The sequence below is a fragment of the Hippocampus guttulatus genome, chromosome 20 (genome assembly GCF_054856545.1).
Source record: "Hippocampus guttulatus isolate MCC_2025c chromosome 20, RoL_Hgut_1.0, whole genome shotgun sequence".
Lineage (NCBI taxonomy): Eukaryota > Metazoa > Chordata > Actinopteri > Syngnathiformes > Syngnathidae > Hippocampus > Hippocampus guttulatus.
In genome coordinates, this window is record NC_141280.1 from 3,905,205 (window position 1) to 3,929,564 (window position 24,360).

The window sequence follows — 24,360 nt, forward strand, 5'->3', positions numbered from 1 at the left end:
TCTTATCAGACATGCCAGGACTCCGCCGTTCCAATGCAAACCAACGTAGCCGTTTTCAAAGCACACGTGAGCAACTTCCTTAAAAAACAACCGATTGTTTTCGTCAGTGTTTCAAGTTGGAAATATCGTCAGGGGTCACATCAGATGTGGAAGCAGTCCAATTCACACGTTACGCCCAACCGCGATTTGGCATGCAGCTTGGTAGTAAGAGCTGACCTCATTAAGCACATTGCACGACCTAATTTAATTTTGGCATTAAGGTCAGCGATACGCGACCACACCTTTCTGTTTTCGACCGAGGTCCCCCTGTACACGCCAGGCCGAGGCCAGTCGCGCCTGATGTCACTTTGTAAAGAAACGCTGCCAGCGGATAAGCCTGATAAGCGTTACATGCACCAACAGCAGCAACGACGGTCTCCTGGCCCACTTCCTGTTTTGGTTGTGACATCACGGCCTGTTTATAAAACCACCAACAGCATAGGTTTCTAAAAAGTGACCCCGGAACAGATTAGACAGAATTTTTACGCTGACACACTACACAAACGTAATCGCCGCCACTCAATATTGGAGCCGACGACATAAAAAAACATTCTGTTAATACTGCGGATGGGGAATATCTTCCATCTCCAAATTTTTTGCCGTCGTCTTTAATACTCCGTGGTTTACGTTCTTCCATGTCATTACTTAAGGACACAAAAGAAGTATTTGTTTTCTTGTGTGCTTATGACGTTAATTCCTACAAATCGAAAAATAAGACCACCAGTTGTTTTGTACCAAGCGAGCGCCAACTGGAACACAAATGATAGCAATTATGAAACTCCTCTTTTACACCCCCCCCCGGCCCCCACCCTGCACATATACTGTACTCCAAAACACGTTTCCTGTGTCAGGAGCCGAGGGGAACACTTGCCCATCCTGATAAGCAAACTTGGAGTCAAGAGGAAAGACTCCACTGGCGGCTAATCAGCATGTTAGATGTCAGTAATCAAGAACAATCGCAAGCTCTCATGTTGCAGCCGCCGTTTATGCTATGGACGGTGTCCGGTTATCTCCCGCTTGTTTGAGCGGTGCACGCAGTTCGTAGGATTGCCTCAGATTTGAATTGCTTGCAATATAAAAATGTTGCATAACTTAACCACTCTGGAAAGAATGTTAATGGACAACGTCGCGATGCTGCATTCCAGGAAACTGGGAAATTTCGGCAATGCTACTAGAGAAGGTTGAATTGAAATGCTGCTCAGAGTCAGCGTTTTGACTTCAAGGTGTTCCAGACCGAGATTTGTTTTGTTTGCGAAGTGTCAGTTAGATCAGAAGATAATGTTGTCAGTTCCACTTTTTATTTTCCGCAAATTGAGTCGGCTGTGTTCACACCCACATTGGCGCAAACCACTTTTTTTTGTTGTTTTTTTTACTAACTTGCACATGTCTGCGAAATTACACTTGGTCTAACCCACCTCCACGAAGATTTACCGTTATCTCGCACTTGAATAGTAGTTAAAAATGTTTCATGTTACTTTGGCCAACACATTGTCTGCAGAGTTTCTAAAGGACTTTGATGGCAACAGTTGAATCGCTATCCATTAATCGTGCGTGAGAAATCAATTTGTACGAATAAATTGGAAGTTGTCCAGCCTCCCAGACTTTCAAGTCCCACTGTAGTGTGCTTTGCTTACAATTACATAATACTGTACCTTGATTACAACAGCCGGTTCCTGCCTGTTGGTGCTACAAAGCCATTTCAACCCTACTGTTCGCGGCCCATTTAGTGTGTGTTTGTGTGTGTGAGACAGGCCAGCTGTGGAGGAGGAGAGCAGGACGGGGAGGTCTTAATTTGCAGCGACGTGGGACCTTCTTCTGTTTGCTCATGCACACAGATAAGTAGTTGCTTTACTTTCTAGTTTCCTCAATTTGGAAGATAAAACGAGCTGAGCGCTGGTCCCAGGTCATTGCAAGCCCGAAATGTACGATAAGATCCTCTCCTATTTTTTTTTTTTTTTAAGCTGACATTTTATTCATCGGCATTCAGTGACCAAACGCAACCGCTCAAGGTGGGCGTTGACACGTTGTCAGAGGATTGAGATCCTAATGTCATGCCGGTGCCATTTCGATCGTTGTGAAAGTTGCACAAGCGGAGCCTTCAAACGGCACCGTTTTTTCTTTTTTACTCACACAAGCTACCTCCGCAGTCCACCCTGACATTTAACGAAGAGCCTTCCTCGCCGCAGCGACATGTAATTGCTTTATCTCGCGTGGCATTCTTTCGACGGCCCCTAATTGAGGCCCCCTTCGCCGCACCCTTTCCTCGTTTGGCTCCATGTGGCAATCAACCTGCCACGTTATCACTGAATGCTATTAAAAACTAAAATGATTGCAGGGCCCCCAACCCTTCCCATAGACGTAGGAACATCAAGGGGAGGGTCGGCTAGATGTGGGGTAAAAAAACAAAACAAAAAAAAAACATCCTGAGTCCAATAGTGTGGGGAGTAGGATTCCAATACACAGGATGTGGAAAGATTGGTGGGCTGAGACATGTTGGCAAAGTAGAAAAGGGAAGACAAAATGGGGAGAACATTTTTATTTATGTCAGGCAAACGTTATCATTATCCGGATGGACAGTATAAAATTCCGGGTGTGTGGAAACCTTCATGTTTGATCTCTCGCCGTTCAGCTTTTCTCAGGACGTGGACCCTAATGGGTGATCCAAATATACTCTAAAAGCCCCTTTTCAAACGAAACGATTATAGACGTAGAGTTTTACGTGCAAAGGTTTTTGGCTATTTTCTCAACGGGATGAGGTTTCATTGTGACTGCATACAGTTGAATAGATCATATAGCAGCAGCATCCGCTATTGTCAAACGCTGGAAAGCATCCATTAAAAAGTCATAAAAGGGTAGGCAGGGTTTCCTTGTCTTGCTTCATATAGCCTCCTATTGTGTTTTTTTGGGGGGGGGGGCGGGCATGTTTATTTTAAGGAAGGCAAAGTCACCTTTGAAGAAATACAGATCTTTTCAAAACCAAAGTCATTGCAAATCGGGCAAGGTTTTCGGTAGCAATCAATCTTTCTGACGAGCCTGTCAAGATTGTTGTTAAAGCTGCCAACCCCCCCCCCCCTTTTTTTTTCTCCCAGCTTAAGTACTGCCAAAAAAGAAAAAAAAAAGTTCATCGGCAACAGTCCCACTTGACTGAGAATCCGGGCACCATTGAGAGAGGGCAAGGCCCCAACATGAATTGCGGCGCACAGCATCACAATAATTGCCTGGCGTCTGCGTTTTTAGCAACAGTATCTCATCATTTTACACTGACATAACTTCGCAATCATTTGCATGTCATCGGGAAAATATATCTTTTGTTGTCAAGGCAACGCAGAATCGCATATCGAGCGGTCTTTATTATGGAGGGACCAGCCGGGACGCTTCTCATAATATGCTAGGCACAAGCGTCGCTACGAATAGACATCGGTATTTATCGTGTGCACTGATTAAGATGTTTTGTTTTTTTTTTAACTTAAGTGCATCTTGATTACACACAAATGCGTACATTATGTTTGGCTTACACCCACTTTAACCATTTCCTTTGCTTTTGGCTGTGGCCCCTCTCGCGCAATTTGTTTGTTTAAATGTACATTTCCAGTGAGGATAGCATTGGCATGTGGAAGGCGGGGGGGGACAAAACAAAACACCGGCCCGGCTGATGGCTGATGTGAAGCAGACTCAACTGCGTCTACCTTTTTCGATGCAGACATCCGATGTGACCGCAGTGGTCTTTTCCTCCTTATCAATGAACTTGATCTGTCAATGCTGCGGCGGCATGTGACGTTGCTTTTGCTTCAAAGCCCCCCCCCCCCTCCACCCATGCGTGTGATGACAGCCTAAGAGGCAAATGTTGCTGCCGTGCATCTTGTCGCACTCCAAGTAAAGGAAGGAAGCCCCACGTCCCGCTTTCGTCAGAAGCGCGTTTTGAACTTTACCTCGCCGCAAAACGTGGCTGGCGGTGGCGACGAGCAGGTGGCACCTGCTGCATGAGGCGCGCACGCGCCCGACGTGGCACGGCCGTCAAAGTCGTTCTCATACTTGAGTCCCCGCAAAACGATATGTCAGAAATGATCGTGTCCTATCGTTTAGAAAGGCTGCGTATTATACATGTGGTGATAACTTTTCTCCTCTGCTATTTTCTTCTTGAATCCCTTTGAATAAGCGCCTAGAAAGGACGTGGGTGCTCTCGCTCTAACTTGAAGATCAACAGGCGTCGCTCATTGTGCACTCGAGGAAAAGCATCTCATAGCTAGTTTTCGGGAAGGCCGTGAAGATTGCCATGCCGTTTATATCAAATAGTCTGCTGCGTTGAGCTTCGTACTCTTTTTAAATGGAGACAACTGTCCTCTAAACCCCTCCAACCCCCCCCCCCCCCCCCCTTCCACACACACCCGACATCCTGTTTCTGATCCAGAGAGCGATAACACACCAGACTAAATGAACATGTCTTCAGTCTGGACATACTGATGGTTCAAACTGATTTGCGTCTGTCTTCCTAACTTTTATCCCCCCCCCCCCCCCAAAAAAAAATCTTCTTGCTTGTCTCTCAAATGACAACCGCTCTTCAAGTAGATGTTCCCAATTACGTGCAATGAGAGCTTGTCATTTTTCCATCGCCTACGAGACACAGATGATGTATGGCGGGGCGAGGAGGACAAAGCGATGCCACGAAGTCCATCGCATCCTGTGGCCTTGGCACCAACAGTCGTCTGCTCACTGCTGAGGGCGATAAGGCACGATCGGCCTTATCGCTTGCCGCCAAGAAGGAGGACATCCGCTATCACTGGATGCACTAGGCAGAGGAAAGACTCGGCCCCCTTATCTGCCTTTGTAACTCCGCCCAAAGTTGAAGTGCAGGTACCTGAAATTGTACTTTGTTAACTTTGTTCAAACTTCAGCATGTGACCACGCGCGTGGGGATTCCAAGTTTAGAGCAGAAATTGGACCGCGAGTGTTTGTTTTGAGTGAAAGTGGCGTATTATCACATGGAAAAGAAGCCCATTGCCACACAATGGCGGCGCATGTAATAGGAAGTCTTTGACTTGATTCATGTGGAAAATGAAAACATACTCGGCGCCCCGGTGGCGGCGTGAAATTATCAGTCAACTTTTCACTCAGTGTCTGGGTAATTCACTTCCAAATTGTGTTTATCCTTCGGCACTTTGCTTGGGACTCGCACTTGATGTGACAATTGGATACTGAGGAGCTTCAAAAATATCGGCCATCGTACGCGGGCTTGTCGGGAGGGGTAAAAAAAAAAAGTATTGTTGTCATGACAACCGGGAACGGGCCACATGGATGGTTTATGAGTAACGGACCAGCCAGGATACCGCTCATGCTTACGATGAAATACTAGCATGATGTACTTGAATGGCTTTCTGAAAAAAAAATCTAAATGAATAATTAAGACGCACAACAATGACTTTAAATGCAAGTTGCAAGACTTTTATTATTATTATAATTTTTTTTTTAATTCAATGCAACATTTCAGTCAGAGTCATTTAGATGATCTGAGAAGAGCACTTGCAGGAGGCGGGACACCAAGAGGCGACGTTGCTGTTGTTGCAGCCGTGCTGTTTCTTCAGATCAGGACAGTTGCTGTACTTGTCAGTGTACGGACAGGGGTTGGCTGTTAGTGGGATGACACCGTAATGTGTTGTTATGTTAACCGTCATGATCTCCTCTTAATTTACACCCAGATGTACATCGTGTGAAATGGCTGGACGCGTAGATTAACTGTAGCTTCTGCCCTCTAGTGGAAGAGCATTTAATTGTTCTCCCAAACCGGTTGATTATATTTGGATCATTTTCAGGAGCGCACCTTGGCGATCGCTCATATTAATTACTGCGCCGTGGTCGAGAATTCATTGGAAGAGCACAGACTGATTCGACTTACTGCACAGTTTGTTCTCGCAGGCTTTGGGGCAGTCAGCACAGGGAGATCCGGACTTGTAGGGGTGAGTGTACTGGTAATTTCCTCTAAAATGGAGGCCACAACATCAAATATTTTATTGCATTAAAACTCTCGCTCACTGGCTACCGGCCGAGTTACTATTTCATGGTCGTATAAGGAAACTGTTATTTCGGTTATAATCACTATGAATCAAATGTGTGTTCTTTCATGCGTTAGGGGTGTTTTATGCACTTACGGCGGGCAGTAGTGGCAGACGTAGAAATATTTGTAGCGGGAGTTGGGACAGTAGGCCATAGCGCAGCCAATCTGGTTGGAGCGGTACCAAACGATCTGGAAAGGAGGAATGTTTTATTCTGTTGATCAAAAACATGTAAAAAAAAACAAAACATGAATTGTTAATGAAGTGACGGGTTCATCTCGACCTGCGTAAAATGTCCAACAACTCTTCCGTTGATCGAGCCCACTCCGTAGCGCCAGTCATTCACCTCGTCATACCATGACTGGATGGCATTGCTCCAGCTGTTTTTGTAGCTGGCCATATACAAGTTCTCGCCGCAGCCACTCGCTGCGACACACACAAAAAAAACAAAAAAAAGGACTTGATTGTGTTTTCCAGCCCAAAAGTAACCCTTTGGTACTTTCTCGTTTGCAGAGCTCAGATGATAAATGATTCCAAAGTAGAGTCACTATCACCAGTAGATGCTTTTGAGGTTTCACCATCTCAAAATCAGGTACATTCAACAAACGACAAACAAAGGAAACATTTCTTCTCACATTGCAATTTTTCCATCCTCCCCTGCAGGAAAAAAAAAAATGGGAGCGCTCGCTTTGGATGGCATATGTGGATCCTGGCTAACGTGCAACTTACTACTGATCACCCTGGAGCTGTCTGGGCTGTGCTTCATGGAGCAGGTGTTGGCCCACCTCTGAGCGTTGGCCGCCGCTTCTTTGTTCCAACTCTGTGGCGGAGCGACACATACACTTTGGATTCGGTGCTTTTTATCGAGGTATGGGTTGTTCTTTACCATTTTTAGCATGTTGCTAGCAGTAGGTTTGACGTTTCTCCTCAGGTCGTTGTGCTTGTTCACGATCTCATTCTGCTCCGAGGCCGAGGTCAGCACGGTGCCTAAAACGAAGTAGCGTTAAATGATGATACGGTTTTGTCTGCGGTGCCTGGAAAAGAAGCGACTGAGTGATAAATCGACTCACTTTCCTTCAGGTAGGTCGATCCGAAATGGAAGAGGAAGGGTTGTTGCATTGAATACACCAAAACGCATCTGACATGATTGACTTTTGAGTTTCGTAGCACTTACAGGCGCGATCTCCACTTCTTCCTCCAAGCTGGCTGACACATGAAGGGCGGCGCAGAGGCCCGAGGCGCACAGGAAGGTAAAAAGGAAGGCGTTCATTGCTAAATCCTGGACCGACAACCTCTGCGGGCCGCCGTCGGATTTATATCTGCGACTCCACGCGGCCACGTGAGCTTAAACACATAGACTCAAGGGCATCTGCAAGAATTTTTCCCTGCAGTGTGCCACCTGTGAAATGACCTTGATGATTTTAAGTGCTCTCTGATCAGAAGCTAACACTAATCTACACAAACACTCAGTGTTACATCACAGTCTGATAATATTTAATTTTAAAAGGGCTCCTGCACAGAAACATTTCCGGAAATAGGTCGAAAACATTTCAATTAAACACGGCATTTAATTTCACCTTTATTATTTATTTGCATACAAATAGTTCATGTTACATAATGCGTCTCCATTAAAGCAAATGAGCCCTGATGGATTTCTTTCCTGGGCAGCAAAAAGCAAAATATTACACGATAGACGGATCACAATTTAAATGACATTTACGCTGCAGTTATTCAGCAACCCTCCTGATTAACCCCCCCCCCCTCCATTTTCGGTTCTGTATTTTCACCTGCCCCCTGAACACGACCTGGATCATGAGCCAAAAGAGGCAGGTAGGGCTTCCTTCATCTATTGTTCTCGAAAGCAGGATGTCCTTCGTTCCCTCTATGAGCAAAGGGAAGCGTCGGCTCCTTTTCCTCATCCATGATATCGCCCGTTCAGCGATGGCGCTGTCACATAGATGCGAGAGACATTATTTCATGCCTGCCACACTATTGCAACAACCGCTGTCAAAACAATAAATCAAGACTTTCTTTAAGGTTACTAAAGCTTGGCTCCTTAACTGGTTATGTGGAATACCCGGAGAAAACTCACGCATGCACGGGGAGAACATACAAATTCCACACGGGAACGCCAGGGCCGGAATCGAACTCTGCTCCTCTGCACTGTGAGGCGGACCTGCTAACCGGCCATCCACTCTCTGTGCCGTCCCTTTTTTTTTTTTTTATGCCCAAAGTTTTATTCCTTGCATGTTTGTTTATTTTATAATAGTTTGTGTTGACAGCTCCAGGTGGGCCGCCGTACTGTACAGGCCTGATTGTTGGGTTGCTGCAGAAATGGCTGTCCTGAAATAGGAAGGTTCTCCTTTTTCCACAGAGTAATAATTGTAACACCTGACCATTGGATTCTTGGTCACTTCACTTTCGAACTTGTTCCAAACCGTGACGGTCGTTACATGAGCCCTTCGGTACTGTGATGGCATTTTCAATGGACAGCAAGTGACAGTAGCAGACAAAATGGCAGTGCCCCTGAGATCAAATTTTGTTCATTTATTATTTTGAAATTTCATTGGGGCTGGACAAAATATGTCATCCATTTCTGGAAGGACCCTCACCCGACAATAAATCTCAAGGGACTTCTTGATTTGGTCACTCCGCAATCATCTATTTTGAAGACGACGCGTTTGCCTTCCGCGCTTGGAGGTGCGCCGTCCACTGCGCATGCGCGCCGCCGCTCACTGGTACCCTATTTTTGTTCCCAGACATCACCACCATCATCACCATCCTCACCATCACCGTCCTCATCACAGGTTGGCGTGAACATCCTCTTCATCGCGCAGAAAGCAGCCCTTCCCTCTTCATCTTCCTCTTCCGTCGCGGTGGGAGACAAAGGGCGACGGGGAGAGGGAGAACGAAGAAGAAGATACCATGAAGAAACGCTACGTGGACGCGAGCAGGCTCCGAAAGATGAAGAAATTGAAAATAAGCGAGCGGCTGTCTGAAAGGTAGACAGCCCGCCCGCCCGCTGGTGGCTGCTTTTGTTGTGCTTGCTGCCCGTCCGCGTCTTTGTGTGCATGCCAGTGGCACTCCACTCACCTGTCTGCATGCATCACGTCACCGTCACTCTGCCTTGTTGTTGTTTTTGTTATGCGTGCGTGGGTGCGTGCGTGCGTGGCACCTCATTGTTCACACGGGCTGACTCACTGAAGGGCAAGGAAGCTGCATTAAGTTACCAGCCGACTGCTTCTCTTGCCACTCGTTTTCTGCCATTTGATCTTGACAAACGGTTGGAGTCACCGTTTTTTTTCCCAAAATGGGTTACTTTGCTTGGAATGTCTCTTATTTGGTCTAACGCACACCAATTATAATGTGTAAAAAAACGTGACACCCAACGATGACTACATCATAAAAAAAGAGAAAAATATAAAATAACTATCGATGGATATAATACGCAGCTAGCTAGGTTTTTAAATATCCAAATTAAGGGCAATGTGTTTCGTGAGTGAATGGTGCATTTTGTTTTCTTTTGTGGAACAACTTCTACCCTTGATTAACTTGACAAAAGAAATGGCCAATAGTTCCACACAGGTTTTTTTTTTTTGATTGGGAAAACAAACTGCTTGGTGTTACAACTAACATAATTTTTGGGGTGATGTGTAGTATCTATGTTGGTTAAATTCAAAGCATCTTTTTTGAAGGAGAACGTGCTAATTTTAATTTGAAGGTTCCAAGCTGAATTGTGCTTATCCTCCCATATTTTTGGGGGCGCAACTTCTTATCCTGGATTTTTTTATTTATTTTTTTAGCATGCACTCACCTTTGTGCTCCCGAATGATTTTTAATATAAATTAAAACCAAATGAAACACAGTCGCGCTTGCAAACAATTGGCATTGAAAGTATGTGCGGGAGGATGCTGTGGCTCTCTCTCTCCCTCCCTCACGTTCTCGCTCTCCTCCAGATGAAATATCGCCATGGTTACCAAACAAAGAAGGGCCGATGTGGCAACAGCAGCCTATGGATGAGCAGAACAAAGGGAGGGAACCACGGCTCTTCTTCTGGCCTTTGTGGCGGTCTCGTAAAACAAAATCAAGACGGCCATTGTTGGTCAAGTGGCTTCAATTCAGAGGATGTTGGCATGTTGAAGAAGCAGCAAATATACGCTACATTAAACCCTTTGGTTTTGCATTCTGTCTATTGATTTGCGATGGCTCGGATACAATATGTGATTATCGTTCGATTTTTCTTTACCCATTGATGTGTTCATTGATATCTTTGCAGTGCGTACACGTTCCTGAAGTTTATGGCCATTTGGATGTTGGTGCTGCTGGCAGATTTCTTTCTGGAATTTCGTCTCGAATACCTGTGGCCGTGCTGGCTCTTCTTTGGGAGCGTGTACACAACCTTCCACTGCCATGGGCTGGTGAGGATGCACAATTTTTTTTTTGCCACTTTGTGGGGGAAAAAAAAATCGGAAGTGGACATTTGAAACAATGCCTTGTCAATGCCAAGCGTGCTTCACTTGTGACATGGATCGAATTCATTTTATTAACAACGTAATTTGTGTGCTTGCAGGTTATTTGCGTTGTTTTTGTGTGCGCCGCCTTCACACTTGACATCTTTTGTTTGATTTTTGTTCCTCTGCACTGGCTCTTCTTTGTGGCCAGCACCTACGTCGTATTAAATTATATTTGGCACACAGGTGAGCGTGTCGATATTAAAAAAAAAAAAAAAATCTAAAAGAAGAAAAAAATCTCTCACCAATTATTTTTGGGTTTGTTTTGCCTCGTCTCCTCAGAGAAGGGGATCTGCATCTCCACGGTGTCTCTGTGGATCCTTCTTGTGTACACGGAGGCTTCGCTTCGACTCAAAGACCTCAAAACCTCGCATGCCAATCTTTCTCATCTTTTTGCTGCTCACTGGTATGTTGGATTCACCCAAAACTGATCTCAACAATACCTGATGTTTTTTTTTTAATTGAAATGTTTTATCATGATTAATATAATTTCTAAACTGGTCCAGAGGATGTACTGGCCGCCGTTGCAAGCTGTTCAATTGTGTTTTTCCAAAAATAGTTTTCATATTGAATTGATGGTGTGTATAATTGCGATGAGATAGTGGTGGTACAATGCGGATTAAGTCCCCACTAAAGGCCCAGGAATCAGATACACAACTCGTCACTGAATAAACCTTTTCGTTTCTCTCACTGTGTGTGTCCGTGCTTCAGCATCGGATATCCGGTCGTCTATCTTGGCTTTGACGCCACCTGCTACTTCACCAACATCTTCAAACTGCGCATCCAGAAAGCGGTCCAGAGTGACAATGACTTCCACATGCACCTTCTGCAGCACTCGCTCCCGCCGGGCCTGCCGCTTTACCCCAAGATGGTGGCCGATAATGGCCGTAAGTCACAAATGACATGAGCGGAATGCTTATGATGTAGATGAACAGTCGGTGTAATATTACTATCTTTGTAAAGCCGGAATTCATCACTGACGCTCCTCATCTCACTTCAACTTAGTTGCTTGGCACCAGGATGCCACAATATGGCATCAAAGCAGTGCTTTTATATTAGACAGGGCTTTAGCTTGAGCACATAAGTGAGTTTTTCAGTCAATACATGGGATACCCCCCCCAAAAAAAAATCTGAATAAATAGATATTACAATATAGCCCAAAATATATTATGAGCAGACAAGTGGTCAAAGGAAAGAAATACCAAAAGAACCCGTGTAAAACAAATCAAACATGACAAAAAAATAAGTGAAAAACTGTACGTGACTAATAGACTTTGTTTTGGTTTTTCCAGCCTCCAAATGGAAGTCAAAGTCTGAGTCCAGTCAGTACCAGTATCAGAACGGTGCTGTTCTCCCTCAAGACGAGTCCCACACGATAGACTGCCTCCAGATCCGTAGTGACGAGCGAGCGGCCGAGAAGGCCACACAGGAAGTCCGTTCGGTTGAATCCAACCGGAAGCCATTGTTGTCCAAAGGCAGCTCCGGCGAGTCCAAAGAGGCGCACTGCAATGGGTCACCGGGACCGGAATCCTCCACAACCCCAGAAAAACTACCTCAGGAGGAACAGGCCGGCAAAGCCGCACGCGTGGTGAAGAATTCGTCACCCAGAGTCCGGCGAGCTAACCCGGCCACGCCTTCGCCAACTGCTGGCAGGATGGAGAAGAAACAACGGTCCGGCGGGAAAACGGTCAGCCCGAACCGGGACGGAGCGGACAAAAGTGCTACGGTGGCTCAGAATCAACACGCTGAGCAGCTGAGCAGGTGGGATGCTTAAGTTATTCCCATTCACAAAGCGCATGTGTCCTTTTATCACTCGGCTCACTGTCCCGCTCAGGCTGGAGCAGGAGCTGAGGAGGCTGAGGGCCGAGCTGCAGGTGAGCCGACACGGCGAGCAGGAGCTGAGGAGTCACATCTGCAACCTGACCAACAGCGAGAGGAGCCTCAGGCCCGAAGTGGCCTTGCTGAGACAGTCCAACATGCTGCTGCAGAGCAAGTGAGTGGACCTTTTTCGATCCACTAATTTGTGGTGATGTTATGACCTCATTCCCCGCAAATTGTAGGATCATATGCTTGAGCAAAACCAAGCAGCGGGACAAGCAGACCAGCGCCATCCTGGAGAAGAAGACACGAGCGGAGACGGAGGCAAGACTCTCACTGGAGAGGCAGGTGGCCGAGCTTCTGGCGCACAGACCCGACGAGGCAGCTGGCGCGACCCGGGCTGTCACCGCCAGGTTCCGAACGCCACCGCCGTACATTTATTTACGCCTCACGTTAGAGGTCGTAACATGAGATGTAAATAAGTCCCGCGACCGGTTTCTCTTTGTCTCGCAGCAGGCAAGAAAACAGCGAAAGCCAAATGTTAAGGAAAAGAGTTAAAGATCTGGAAACGGAGTACAAACAACTGCAGCTTCAGTATCAAGTCAAAGAGAGTCGCGTGATCGATCTAGAGAGCGACGTGGAGGTATTCATAGACATATTGTCAAATATAACATTACATTGGTATGATGTTAAAAGCAAACAAACACAGCATCGCTCTCTAATTTGGAATTTTAACTTTTTTAGGCTTTAGGTAAATACCGCGCTGTGGAAAAGGACACGGATATGTTGCTGTCCACCCTGTCGGCCCTTCAGGACAAGGCTCAGCATCTGGAGTACAACCTGAGCGCTGAGACGCGCATCAAGCTGGATCTGTTCTCAGCGCTGGGGGACGCTCGCAGACAGCTGGAGATCGCTCAAGGTTCTACATTGTTTTTTATTTGGACACTCGCATTCAAATCCATCCATTTTTTTTTTATGGCGCACATCCTCATTAGAGGACCTTGTGAACTGGACCATTGTGCAATGTGACGGGAAACGCTGGACTGCCCGTAGAAAACTCAGATAAAAAAAAAAAAGAACATGAAAACTCCACCAGGAGATGCTCTCATGGAGAATTGAACCCGGATCTCCGAAAATTTGAGCCGTGGGCTCGCCACTAACCCCACCATGCTGCTCATTGAAATTCTCGTTTTTTTCCGTGTCTCAACAGCACCCTCTTGTGGTTTTTTATCGAACAGCCACGTGTTTATGTGGCTGAAGGAGGCAACAGTGACGGAATGTAAACTGTAATGATACATTTGGACTATTAGGCCACGATTAGATGAATGAATGACCGTGCATTTGTTCTTGGTGTGTTGGTCTGCCAGACAAGCTGCTGAGGCAGGACAAGGAAATCAGCGGCATGAAGCAGAAGATCGCCGAGGTGATGGCGGTGAGCCCCGCCGTGTCCTACGTGGCCCCCCGGCCCCCTGTGCCTCAATACCTCACCAAGCTGCTCAGCTCAGAGCGCTACATGCTCAATCCACGCGCCCTCATGTACCAGTGTCTGAAGAAGTAGACCCCCCGCCCATCCTCCGACGTGAGGAGACAGTGTCTGCCGTCGCCCGCGTTTTTCTGCTTCCAGCGTGAAGCGGACACCAAGCGAACTCCACACGACAGCATGCCTTGGGACTGCGCTACTGGTGCTAAAGTGACATCCTGCTCCACGTTTGCCGTTCACTGAAGCTCATCTGTCAACAGTGCGATTCCAAAACAGTGGTACCTGGACCTCGGCGTCTAATTCGGTCCATGCATGTAAGTCAGCTCATGTTATTCATACTTTTAATTCAATTAATGCATCCACTTGTTTTTTTTTTTTTTTTTGGAGCAGTCACTTGATGGAAAATGCAAGCTCAAAACATAAGAGATTCACGACTAGCTCATGAACTGATCATGGCCAGATGTTGAAGTTCACTGTCGCCATCTTGCAGAATTTCTAAAGCTATACATATACAGTATATATATATATATATAAATCTTGGGGTGGGACTTGATTGAAAAAAAGTCTAATTAGAGGCTTTGTAATTATTTATACTTGATTAATTGCATTTTAATCATATACAATTTATCCCAAAAAGCAAAATTTTGAAATTATATAGATGTTGGACAAAAAGGAATGAATATTGACTGAAAAAACATTTAATCGCATTTCAACACCATACAGGAAAATATCTTGGGCCAAAATTGAACGTTAAACTGTAATTGTAGGACCATCCCCTTCTGCCCCCCCCCCCCCCCACCGCTTCATAACCTTACAAAATGGACACGGTAACCTTTTTTTTTTTTAACATGCGAGTGCAAAAACCTGCAAACCCACTGGCCCTCCACACCTACTTATTCTCTCTCTCTTTCAGCCAGTTGCTAAGACAAACGAGTCTGTTCACATTTTCCGAGCTCAAGGCAGCTCTCTTTTTTGTGACAACGTGACCCGCAAGTGAGAACAGCCTCTCACATGGCACCGACGTGGCAGGGCTACTCAGATACTTGCGGGCTAGGACAGACAGCTGTGAGTGGGTCCCTGCTCGACTGGACCACCACTGGAATGGGCAGTCTGTCTCGCTGATGGTGGATTCTACTCTGTACAAATTCAGGGCCCTGCGCCACCGTTCTTCCTCATCTGAGTCAGAGTCTGAATCAAATGAACAGAGAAGCAGCCTCTTTTTCTTCGCTGGCTCCTTCATGATGGTCCCTTTGCACTGTTCTTGCAGTAGGGCCTCAAGGCGGCTCCAAACCTCTTCCCGCTCTTCCCTCGCAAGACACTTTAAATCCTTAAAACGCGGGTCAAGCACAGTGGCCACTTTGAGCCATTCATGGTTGAGCGTCGCCGCACGTTGGGTGAACTCTTTCTTGAAGGCGGTCTTGAATTTCACCGCGTCGTTGGAGTCATTGCCTGAGACCTCCATGGTGCGGCGCAGGTGGCACAAAGCGGGTAAAACCACTGAGCATGGGACATAGGTTTCGCCTCCGAGGAGCTCAGTCACAAATCTGCAATAGACAGTTCGGGAAAGTTAATGTTAATCTGCAAAATGACTATCAAAGAGAGCTTTTCAAAGAAGCAATCACAATAACGCTTATCAACTCATCCACTGTCATTGATAGCCGTCAAAGATCCATTTGAACGGGTCGGGCAGCGAATGAGTTGAAAATCGTTTTATTTACCTGCATGGCTCAAGGACAGTTGTAAGATTTTGGAGTTGAAGAACCTCGGTCAGAGTTAATGTGTCTTGATTGTGCTCCTGATTGTGTAAAGAAGCAAAAGCCTCTTGACTCTTCAGTAGACAGGAGATCATATCAAGCGTCGAATTCCATCTCATGGAAACATCCCGTATGAGTTCCTCATTTTCTTGGCCCAGTCTTGATTGCTTCCGGGGTAGTTCCTCCTCCATGTTGTCAGGGTCGTGTTGAAAGTGACCCGCTATCTTGTGACACTTTGCTAAGACACCATTAAAACCACATTCAGCAAGGCTAACTGTGATGGTTCTTTGCAAGATGTGAGCAATACAAGGACTGTGTTGGGACGGGAGATGTCTTGCTGCAGGTATCGCGGTTCGTGTGGAGTCTGTTCCAATGGTGGTGATCTTTTGGCGAATTCCCCACATCACTGCCACGGAGAGAAACCGTTCCGCGCAGTTTTCTGCATTGTCTCTGCTGTCAGTCTCAAGCACAGTCAGGGCAAAAGACTGAAAATGCCATGTTCCGTCTGTGACCGCGGCAATGTGTGCAGTGACGCCGATGTAATTCCCATTACGAACGGTGGTCCAATGATCCCCAGTCAGAGCCACAAATTGAGCTTTTTCTAATGCATCCAGTTTTGCTAGTTTTTCCGTGTCATAGAGTTGTTGGATGATGGCTGAAATCGTATTTCTGGAAGGCAGTTTCAAAGTTGGATCACATGTCGCAATCTTGAGCGCGTTTTCGAGTCCTTTATCTTCTACCACTGATAGCGGTCTGCAGTCCAGCGCGATCCACATGGCGAGTGGGTTTGCTAGTTTTTCTGATGTTGACGGACTTGTTCTGGGCCTGAAGCCAGTCTCGTTATCGAGCTGTTTGCTTGGCTGACGACCAACTGCCGTTGCGGCATCTTTGCTGGGCGCAAGGTGCTTGGCGTTCAGATGGTAGCGGAGTGTTGAACTGCTGCGGTGGTATGCAAACTCTTTTTGGCAGAATATGCACAAAACCACGCGTTTATTAACGCCTCCGTCGGGTAGCTTCTTGAAAAGGAATTTGCCTCCCAAAACTCCAAACAAAGCGGTTTTATCCGAATCCTCCATGTTGATTTGTCCGTCCGCGTAATCGGCGTACCAGGAACTGTGCACTGACAAACGTTCCGCTTTGATTATGAACGCAACTGTTATTAAAATATGGTCATTTGTTTACGTTTTTTGGGGGGTGGCATGGTTAATTAATCATGTCACAAATTAAAAATATGTATCACTTGTTTTACATAGTATAAGGGTGAAAAAATAATCGCGTGTCGGAGATACATCTTCTGTACAGTGACAATTTACTAATTTGTGGCATGTAAATGAATGTAAAAAATATTTAATATTCAGCATTTCAAAAGCGGCAATTTACAAAAATGTCGTCAAAGCAGAAACGTGTTGACTTTTAACAAAATTGTATATTTGAAATAAGGGGGCGAAGGCAGCTGCGTTTAAATGAATGTGTATTTATTTTGTGTTTAGCTGGACTTTTTTAAAAATTTTAATCTCCAATGAATTTGAATGTTGTCAGAATCAAGATACTTTTTGAATGAACACTGAATTAACCGCTGGTCAACATCCAATTCACCTTCATTATATGCAGTTGATGCAAATCACAATGTTCCATAGCGCCAACTCAAAGATGTTATTCACATGCTGTCCACTGGAAAGCATATGTTTCAAATTTTGTTTACATTGCACTAGAGCAATGAAGCTTCTCAAACTGCTATTGAAGTGCACCAGGGACAGAAAAACGTCTCGCCATGCAGCAATTTTGCTACGTCACTTCAATGTCAACGTCAAAATTGCAAAGGCGAGGTTGTCCAATTCTAATGGCTCATACCTGAAACAAAATGGGGGGTCAAAAAGAAAGCGTATAGTGACATTTGGGACACTTTATAGAGACAAGCAGGTTTATACCACCTAAAATTAAAACAACAGTTTTTGATTAGAATATTCTACCTTTTTAAAGACAATTAGTATGCAACGGTGTGTTTTTGTCTATGTATTGATGTGGCGGCAACTATTTGAATGGCCGACACAAATGGGTTTGAATCGAGGCCTCATCCTGGTTTGGAGTACGCTGACCAAACGTGGTCCACAAACTGAATTACCGTGCCTATAAATGTGATTTTTCCACAGGGGAGAAAGACACGCAAGTTAATGTGAACGAGTGCTGTGTTTGAACTGAAGTGCTATGTACTGTTTTTGTAGTTCTGCTTTTTCTTTTCTAGTCATACACATAATTGTACAGAATGGAGATTTGAACCAACAGCTGGATGACATTCCAGAGAGCTGTGATGTCGCCAACATTGGGGGGGGGGTAGCTTTTTATTTAGAGCGTGTTTCTAAGGTGTTTTATATCAAAACTATTTTTTAGCCTGGCTTTACTTTTATGATTATTACACCTCTTTGTCAATTTGTACGGCAACGTGTTTTTTGTCAGCATGAAAATGTATCGGAGCACACATTGTGACGTTAAGTACGTCCAAGAGTATAATACAGTACTTGTACAAGGGCTACCCTTTCTTAAATAAGGAAAGAATGGAGAATTCCATTTTTTTTTGTATAAATGATTGAATTTTGTCTCATTTACTTGCATCATTTCAGCAGTGGCTCGTGCACTCCGTTTTGCGTATCGATGTTAATGAATTGACCAACGAATAGATTATGCCCACCCAATTTCAAACTACATTTTAAATATATACGTGAGGAATAGATTGTTTGTAGTTGTAGATTAAAGTGCAAATTATCCATGATTGATTTCAAAAGAACACACTGGACCAAAGTAACTGCTGATTAATGATTTTTTTTGTTTAATTTTCAGGGAGTGGAAAAAAAAAGGGCAAACCAACAGATAGCAGAAAGAGCGATAAGTGTCGAGCACACTCCAAATCTGTATCCACCTTGTGAGACGGTCGCAGCAAAGGCAACACAAAGAATCCCCTACGATGGCCTTTTCGCAAATTTTGCATGTTTTTGGGGAGCTGCGGGATATTGTCACTCAAAGTTGCAAAATAAGTGGAGAGAAAAGTGCAAACTGTGCCGCTTTCGAAGAAGCCAACTATTCACAGCCACAGACATTGGAAATAACTTTACAGACTTGACCGAAATTTGTTCGCGTTAATTCCCGTCGACTAGCGAAGCACACAGACACGAGTGTAAAAAAATAAAATGTTCACATTGATGGAAAGCAGCCTCTAGTGTAAAATGAATGCCAACTTCACAGACTTGATCACAAGGCAGGAGCTTGTGGAGCTAGTAACAGCGTGAATTCAAACAACAGCACTGGAGAACCGTTTTCCAATCTGGGCCGGAATAAATTTGGAAAGAATTATGCTTAATACATTATAAGCATGTGCAGGTTTAAAGTTTTTTAAAGTTCTGAAAGTTGCATGAAAATAGGAGTGAGTAGAAGCTTACATTCAGAACAAGCAACGGCCACAACAGTGCTGGAAGTGAATTACAGTCAAACAAAAATAGTTGGGATATTTTCGACTTGTACGAATGACAAGCTTTCTCCAATTGTCTTGAGCTTGACAGGAAAGCAGCCCATCCAGTTGAAATAGGAGGCGACAAGCAGACTTAACACTTCTGCAATGTGGAGGGCGGGGGAGACAGTTATTTAACAGTAAAAATGATAAAAATACAGTTTTAATACTGACGAAAGGAAAAAGACTGCTTTCGCGCAGTTAAACATTTCATGACTAAAGTTAAAGAAACAAGCCAGAGTGATTTTTTTTTCTTGTTGCGATGAGGCTTGATGGCTGTACTGGTTGGGAGAGAAGAACAAAATAATTACCAAAAAAAAAAAAAAAAAAAAAAAGAACCACTTAGTGGCAGCGTTGTCCGACCAGAACATAAAGACTGCAGCGCGGAGGTGCAGTCAAGAACAAGGCTTTCCTCCTCCTGTGTACAAGGAGGGGAGGGGAGGGGGGGGGGGGCTGCCGGGACGTGGAAGGAGGGTTCTGCTGGGTGGGAGGATGGGGGGGGGGGGTGTCCTCTGCTACGAGGAGACCGTCACGGGGTTGAGGGAACCGTTGCGGCTGTAGAACTTGGAGAAGGCCTCTTCGAGAACGCACGCGAGACGAGGCTGATCACCCTGGACGCAAAAAAGTCACCACACAGTTAAGGAAACGTCGTCAGATGGAAGTAAGGTGAATTCACTTAGGTTATACCCCTCACATAGCCCCGAGTGATTTAACGCATCTAAAAGGAGGGGACTGTGTGTCTTGCAGGTGGTGTGCGTGGTGCTCAAGATGCCGACTCCAAAACATGGCGGTGAGTGTTTCCGTACAAGGTAAATTGGGGATGTTGGCATTGAGCTCCGAAGTGTTTATTCAAGTGGAAGCCGGAACTCGATGCGGTAGGAGGGCGCACGTTAGTCCAGCTGATGGGTGAGCAGCGGCGTGCCAACTGCATCAGGTCGCTTACCTCACTGATGAAGCCGAGCTGAACGAGCTCCACAGCCAACTCTTGCACGTTCTCGTCTAAACCAAAAAAAAACACACGATAAGGTCCGCCAAGAGATGGCCGGCCGGCTATCTGGTTTGTGAGCGCATAACGTACTTGGTAACAGGTCGCAGCTCAAGTGTCGGTTGAGTTTGTCCTCGAGTTTGAGCAGTAAAGTCAGCTACGGAGGGAGACGCGAAGTTTACAGCTTGAAATCACCCGCGTGTGTATTTGTGTGCGCGTGACGCAGCGACGAGGAGCCTCACGTGATGTTTGGCGCCTTCATCCACGGGCTCGATGTTGCACTGCATCTGAAGCACCTGTGGGACAGCCGTTCGTCGTGAGGTGACGAGCCGAGGGCTTCCTGAGCATGAGCTGCGTGGCGAGTTCTCACCTTCCTGGTCTCGAGTTCTGCAGGTTCCGGGGTGGGTGTTTTGACAGAGGGCGGCACGATGGGCGACTTGACCGCCTCCTGCTGAGGTTGTTGCGGACATGGAATCCCAAACGCCGTCAAGGGATAGATCCCGTTCCTGCCACCCGCGAGAACAACAACTTCAAAATATCGGTCGTCAAATACTTTTGACTTCCTGATGGCAAATTCTACCTGACGTCCTCCAGGAACTTGTCCAGCTCAAGGGCAGGAAACTGGGACAGCCTGAGGAGGGATGAAAAAAAAAAAAGCTCAGTCGGTTTGAATTCAAGTCTTCAACCAAGCGACGACGAATGCCGCTCACTTCATCTGAACACCCTCCTTCCCCTCCATGATCACCAGGTTGGGGTCCATGTTCTTCGTCATCTCCTCTAACGCGTTCTCTGGAATCATATCTACAGGGAAACGCGGCGACGTGAGGACATCCGTGCACACGTTTGCTTGCAGAGAGACTCTTTCTACGGCCGCGTCTCCACTCACGCTGGTGGCTGACGATGCAGTGGGCGGCCAGCAGCTTGAGCAGCGGCACCTCGAACAAGGCCTGGTGAAACAGGAGCTCCCTGGCCGTGGGACGCTTGTCCGGGTCCACCTCCAGACACTTCTGGATGAATTCCTGGAAGAGACAAAAGGTGACATCTTGGGGGGGGGCAGTCTTTCCCCAAACAACCCTGTTGCAGAAAAACCGCTTACTCGTTGCAAGGGGTCCTCGAGGGACTGAATGGCACTGTTTATGGCTTCTTGGGAAACATACGACGAATCTCCATTACTCTGGATTTCTAACACCGCCATCTGAGAGAGGGATGGGAAATGACATGTGGAAAACCGAGCGAGTTCACTCACAGACTCGAAATGGTTCATCCGTAGGTGTTCATCTCATCCCAAAATGCTTGACGCTAACAAATTGCCAGTGTAGGAGCACAAATGTGGTCAAGTAGCCCTCACCTCTAAGGCGCACATTCCAAAGGAGTAAATATCCACGGCAGTGGTGACATTGGCAACAGCTGCGGAGAGGAAAGTAACAGAACAGGGCGCTCAATTATGATTTTCACCAAACGCATCGTTGTAATAAATAAAAGGCAAGCTCTTAACCTCCATATTCCGGAGCAAAGAAATGAAGGCTCTTCTGCTCTTCCCGACATGTTTTGACGTGGTTGTTAATCGTGTCTGGAGCCACTGGAATTAGAAACCAAGCAAAAAGATGAGCTCCGTGATTTGAACGTGACGAGATTCTTCCTCAATGACTTTTCTTTCTCATATACCCGAGCCGATCTTGATGAGGCCGTTGTGCTGGATGAAGATGGTGTCGCACGTCAGGTTGCCGTGGATGATGGGAGGCTCGCAGGAGTGCAAGTAGCTGCCGCGTGAAAACAAAACAATTGTTTACCGCCAACCGCGGACGTGTCGGCTGACAAGGGATATCCCAGAGACTCACCTGAGAGCAGACAGAATCTGCGTGCACCAGCGCTTCCAAGCCTGACACAAACATTCACAACAATCAGTGAAGTAACAATAACAGGGACCCATTACGGATTTTATTATTTTTTTTAAATCATGGCTTGTATATACTTACCTTTTCATTCATGGTCTTGTGATTCTTCTTCGTCTTCTTCAGAAACTGTTTGAGACTTCCCGAGGACATGTACTCCGTGATGAAGATGACCTGCAGCGGGAAGAGGGAGGACGACGACGACAAGTCATCATGGCTGCCGTAAGACGAGGCGCCGCGAGAGAAGAATGCTCATGTGAGTGGTGTCGCCATACCCGGGCTCTGTTCTCTTTGACGTCGGCCCAGTACTTGTGGAACTTGACGATGTTCAAATGCTCTAGCTGGATTAAATTGTCAAACACCGCCTTGACTTTTTCCTGTCGAGAAAAAGGAAAGATTTCAGCACTAAAAAAAACAAACAACAATTTTGTTTGAAAGCTGAGCAACCCCAAACTCTTAAATATGTGCAACTGGAGAGGAACGGCATGTTCTCCGCGATTGTGCCACAGGCAACGGGTCTGACCGCTTGTTTTTAAGCATCTTAAAACTCAAATGTAGCTGAAGGCCTTCCGTTTTTTTGTTGTTGTTGGGATCATGGTAAGGAACCGAAGAGGCGGTACCAATATCCACCCTCCGGCTAGGAAGGGGAAATTTTCTCAGAAAGCACAAGGAAACAGCTGTGGTGATGTAATTGAATTGTAATGAGAATGAATACGTTCATAACCATCATGTTATTTTATGTGGCCTGTGTAAGGTCCTGGAGTTGTGTTCAAAAGGAGCCATTAAATTGATAACCAACTGCGGGGGCAAATATGTAATAGGATGGGGCAATTAGTTGGGATCCCACACAGAACATATTAGGTAAGGGACAAATGCAGCTTAAACCACACGCCTGGTCCATAAACACACCCGGGCTCTTCAGATGGTGCCAAGGCAATAACAAATGCCATTGACAGATCATAACTCAGACTGCTGAAACAGTTACCAGAACAGCAAGAGAAGGATGCGCCTTCAGAGTAATACAGTAGCACATTTTGCTTTACTTTTTTGGTGTAAAACTGTTTGAGACCACCGTTTGCAGGTGGGTATGGAATGTATCCCCAATCACGATACTGTGGGACAAACAAGTCTTACCATCGAGAAAAGTAATAGCTCGCAGTTCACCAACCTCTTGTAACTTGAAGTTTTTCCTTTCTGAGAACATGACTTCATTCCACACCACCTCAACTCCCTCCTCAGTGTCCATGGCCAAGTAGGCGTTATCGATGCCGGGGACATTTCGTTGATTCACCTTCAAGAAGGACAATGAAATGTTATAACTAATACAGAGGTGGGTAATAAGAAGGTACCAATACTCCTTACTTTCATCGGCTTACTTTGTGCAAATAGACTCAGAACTACTCAGAACTAAACACCCCCCAAAAAGATATTGTGCACAATTGACACAATTAACCCCCAGATAAATACTTCTACTAACTAACGTACAGAGTGAATAAAAATAGTGAGCGGATGTGCTGTACTGTCTATTGACCTCCTCTCTGCGCTTCTGCCAGCGTCCACACGGACTCTCCTCCAAGATCTCGGACTCGTCCTCGCTTTCTTCCTCCTCGTCCTCCGTGGCGGCCGGCTGGTTCACCACGGACACGGGGGGAGACACCGACGACACGGCTTGACCGGCGGCGGTCGCAGCGGCCATCGGCTCGGGCTTGGCTTCCTGGACCGTGTCCGGGGCCTGCTTGCTCTCGGAGCCCTCAGACATGTCGGCTGGTCACCCGGAGCGGCCGGCCGTGCAACACCGACGATTAGCCGTACAGCAACGGGCCTACGCATCGATCATTTTATCATTACCTCGAACAACAATTGCACAGAATGAATGATTGCGAAGGGCTTTTCATAATGCTATTAGCGCCATAAAGAAAAGACCACGATTTAAGAAAATGAAAAATACGAGTAACCCAAGCATAACATGTAATACATACGTGTTAAAGGACGCAAAAGTGACGGCGTCCGCTCCAGTTTAACAGACTTTCTTCTCCGGTACCAAGCTTGATTTTTTTTGTTTTTTTTTTGCTTTGTTAGCTAAATAGAAGGGGAAAAAGATCTTCTGGGTTCCTCGGCGAAGTTGCGGCTAGCTTCCTTAGCTAGAGAGCACCGCCACTGACAGTAGACACGACAAAGTTTAGTAACCGAGTCCGATTTGCACTGATTAAGTCAGCTCAAATGCTGAGCGGAATTGCAAGCTAACTGGCGTTAGCGTTCAGAAGCAGCCAACCGCTCCTTGGGTTAACCTTGCTGCAAATCGCCAGATTATTCTGTCCGTACAACGATGGGAATA

At 46.0% G+C, this 24,360-nt stretch overlaps 4 protein-coding genes across 8 annotated transcripts; 1 reads left to right on the forward strand and 3 right to left on the reverse strand.

Annotated features, from left to right (window-relative positions):
- Positions 1-5,456: 5,456 nt before the first annotated feature.
- On the reverse strand, positions 5,457-7,390 carry LOC147187596 (cysteine-rich venom protein). 2 transcript variants are annotated; one of them, XM_086100095.1, is made up of 7 exons: positions 7,257-7,390; positions 6,973-7,073; positions 6,816-6,906; positions 6,370-6,512; positions 6,183-6,277; positions 5,930-6,012; positions 5,457-5,662 (listed from the first exon to the last, which is right to left on the reverse strand). In XM_086100095.1, exons 1-7 carry the CDS (start codon positions 7,354-7,356, stop codon positions 5,535-5,537), a joined length of 741 nt encoding a protein of 246 aa, XP_085956221.1. In that variant the 5' UTR covers positions 7,357-7,390; the 3' UTR covers positions 5,457-5,534. The 2 variants fall into 2 exon arrangements, with proteins under 2 accessions (XP_085956221.1, XP_085956222.1); XM_086100096.1 differs by having other exon boundaries at positions 7,157-7,274.
- A 1,555-nt stretch (positions 7,391-8,945) lies between these two features.
- On the forward strand, positions 8,946-18,850 carry LOC147187597 (macoilin-1). Of its 4 annotated transcripts, XR_015097631.1 has the most exons (13): positions 8,946-9,088; positions 10,363-10,504; positions 10,657-10,783; positions 10,880-11,003; positions 11,309-11,484; positions 11,890-12,358; positions 12,432-12,590; positions 12,658-12,828; positions 12,929-13,058; positions 13,160-13,334; positions 13,783-13,847; positions 14,040-14,209; positions 18,485-18,850. XR_015097631.1 is itself a non-coding variant. In XM_086100090.1 (12 exons), the coding sequence occupies exons 1-12, from the start codon at positions 9,012-9,014 to the stop codon at positions 14,136-14,138; spliced, it is 1,914 nt and encodes a 637-aa protein (XP_085956216.1). In that variant the 5' UTR covers positions 8,946-9,011; the 3' UTR covers positions 14,139-18,248. The 4 variants fall into 4 exon arrangements, 3 of the variants coding, with proteins under 3 accessions (XP_085956216.1, XP_085956214.1, XP_085956215.1); XM_086100090.1 differs by lacking the exon at positions 18,485-18,850 and having other exon boundaries at positions 14,040-18,248; XM_086100088.1 differs by lacking the exon at positions 18,485-18,850 and having other exon boundaries at positions 13,783-18,248.
- On the reverse strand, positions 14,785-16,725 carry LOC147187598 (E3 SUMO-protein ligase ZBED1-like). Its single transcript, XM_086100091.1, has 2 exons — positions 15,614-16,725; positions 14,785-15,439 (listed from the first exon to the last, which is right to left on the reverse strand). The coding sequence occupies exons 1-2, from the start codon at positions 16,723-16,725 to the stop codon at positions 14,785-14,787; spliced, it is 1,767 nt and encodes a 588-aa protein (XP_085956217.1).
- nrbp1 (nuclear receptor binding protein 1) lies at positions 18,451-23,784 on the reverse strand. Its single transcript, XM_086100092.1, has 17 exons — positions 23,557-23,784; positions 23,194-23,316; positions 22,301-22,402; positions 22,110-22,199; positions 21,972-22,012; positions 21,799-21,893; positions 21,629-21,712; positions 21,482-21,540; positions 21,230-21,328; positions 21,020-21,152; positions 20,844-20,934; positions 20,714-20,764; positions 20,504-20,639; positions 20,376-20,429; positions 20,227-20,290; positions 20,092-20,147; positions 18,451-19,759 (listed from the first exon to the last, which is right to left on the reverse strand). Exons 1-17 carry the CDS (start codon positions 23,782-23,784, stop codon positions 19,664-19,666), a joined length of 1,602 nt encoding a protein of 533 aa, XP_085956218.1. The 3' UTR covers positions 18,451-19,663.
- Positions 23,785-24,360: the final 576 nt, after the last annotated feature.